General features: G+C 46.7%; 1 protein-coding gene across 1 annotated transcript; it reads left to right on the top strand.

Moving 5' to 3' along the window:
• Nucleotides 1-326: 326 nt before the first annotated feature.
• Nucleotides 327-1067, top strand: LOC123149609 (60S ribosomal protein L27-3). Its single transcript, XM_044569302.1, has one exon. The coding sequence runs from the start codon at nucleotides 414-416 to the stop codon at nucleotides 825-827; it is 414 nt and encodes a 137-aa protein (XP_044425237.1). The 5' UTR covers nucleotides 327-413; the 3' UTR covers nucleotides 828-1067.
• Nucleotides 1068-2145: the final 1078 nt, after the last annotated feature.

Genomic DNA, 2145 nt, shown 5'->3' with positions numbered 1-2145 from the left:
TAAGCTTTTCTTTAGGGGAATGGGTAGTATTATTTTTTTGAGCGACAGGGAATGGGAAGTAATAATAATAACGTAGTATAAACGTCCTCCTTATAGACTGGCCCACGGCCCTCCACATTCGCTGGGCGAAGTAACCATCATCACGGCCTTAGGACGACGTCCGAAGGCCCCCTATCGGCCCATATAGCCTGTCAACGGAAGCCCATTCCACCCTGATCCCTAACCAACCGCCCCCACCACCGTCCGATCCAGATCCAACCGTCCAAGCCCTCTCCCCACCCCGAAAACCCTAGCGCCGCCAAGCTATATAATCTCCTTCCCACCCCCGCCGCCAGTTTTCCCCCGCACACAACCCACAACCCCTCCCCAACCCACCACCGGCGGCGGCGCAGCGCGAGGAAGAGGAAGCGAAGATGGTGAAGTTCCTGAAGCCGGGCAAGGCGGTGATCCTGCTGCAGGGAAGGTACGCCGGGAAGAAGGCGGTGATCGTGCGCGTGTTCGAGGAGGGCACCCGCGACCGCCCCTACGGGCACTGCCTCGTCGCCGGCCTGGCCAAGTACCCGAAGAAGGTGATCCGCAAGGACTCGGCCAAAAAGACGGCCAAGAAGTCCCGCGTCAAGGTGTTCCTCAAGCTCGTCAACTTCACCCACCTCATGCCCACCCGCTACACCCTCGACGTCGACCTCAAGGAGGTGGCCTCCGGCGCGCCCGACTCCCTCACCTCCAAGGACAAGAAGGTGGGCGCCGCCAAGGCCGCCAAGGCCAAGCTCGAGGAGCGGTTCAAGACCGGCAAGAACAGGTGGTTCTTCACCAAGCTCCGCTTCTAGGCCATCCGTTTGACCGGTCGCGCAGGGTTGTCTCTGCCGTTACTACTACCCGAACCCTTTACATTTTTAGTTGCTTGTTATCGGTGACTGTTGCTGCGCTTAAGATGTCCTGTTTTGGTATTGCCCATGAAGAAGACTCTGTTTAGTGTGGATCTTATGAGATATGATGATGTTTCATGTGTTGAATCATGTGAAGAATAGATCTTTGTTGGAATTTTGTTGAGCGTTATTACTTCTTGAGATATGCTGTCTGTTGCGTCCTAATATTATTGTTGTATGGTTTATAGTCTTGGTGAATTACGCATCTCTGTTATTCTGTCTGTCAACTGGTTAGTGAATGATTTTGGTATAATTTAGGTCTGGTGGTGTTCTGGTTCTTGCTTGTGTATTCTGCTAGGCCTCTTTTGTTGGTGATCAGTAACGTAGACATTCTATGACTATTTTGCTTGTCTGTTTACAGTAATGATTGTAGCTTATTCATGCTGGCCATTTCACTGCATTAGAACTGGCACTGTTTCACGGATTTTGTCCTAATAGGTTGATATACATGTCAATTGAGTATTAGTCTTGTATTATCTTTGTTTTGGTCTCCTTTGTATCCTTATAGTTTGTATAGCTTACAATGGTAATTCCACAGATGTTTCTGTAAGTCGTATCATGGTATCAGTAAGCTAACTCTAGAAGATACCGTGCTGATACAACGCTTACCATCGAAGTAGACTACAAATATGTGGTACACTACAAATAAACACATTCTATGACTAATTTATTGGTTAAATATGTCAGGCTTGCGAATCTCCTGTCTTGTTTGTTTAATTTGCCAGCTGATACTTGCTCAGGAGGCTTAGCTTTATTACTTAAATACTGAATCAGTCATGGTGTCACTTGTTAGCACTTGTGGCTTCATCTTGTCAACTTTATTATCATCACATCCTGGCAACTGGATCAGCATCCAGTTTAGCATCACATCAACTGTGCAGTGTTTATGTCACTGGTCTCTACAAGATTACTTATGTTTTGTCTTCCATTGGTCTCTAGTGTGCATTTATAAATATATTTTGGCTACGTAATTAAACATGACCTTCTGAGTTTCCATTGTCATGTAGCACATCAGTTGTGCAGTGCATGGTTTGTACAAGATTATTAGTGTGCTGTCTTTGATTTGGTCTCTTGTGTACTTGTGTGTTGTATATTTGGGCCTATTTTCTTGCAATGAAGACGTATGTGTTGTTTTTATGAACTCTAACATGATATGAGACCCGTAGCTCAGGCTAGGGGTCTGATACCATGCGAGAGTTGATAAATATGACAGATACGT

This window comes from Triticum aestivum, chromosome 7A (assembly GCF_018294505.1).
Source record: "Triticum aestivum cultivar Chinese Spring chromosome 7A, IWGSC CS RefSeq v2.1, whole genome shotgun sequence".
In the NCBI taxonomy this organism is placed as follows: domain Eukaryota; kingdom Viridiplantae; phylum Streptophyta; class Magnoliopsida; order Poales; family Poaceae; genus Triticum; species Triticum aestivum.
The sequence above is the reverse complement of the archived record's forward strand: the minus strand, read 5'-3'. Positions and strand labels throughout refer to the sequence as shown.

Bases quoted from the DNA above. Each gene is read 5' to 3' on its own strand.
- LOC123149609 (XM_044569302.1), top strand. From the start codon at position 414: ATGGTGAAGTTCCTGAAGCCGGGCAAGGCGGTGATCCTGCTGCAGGGA.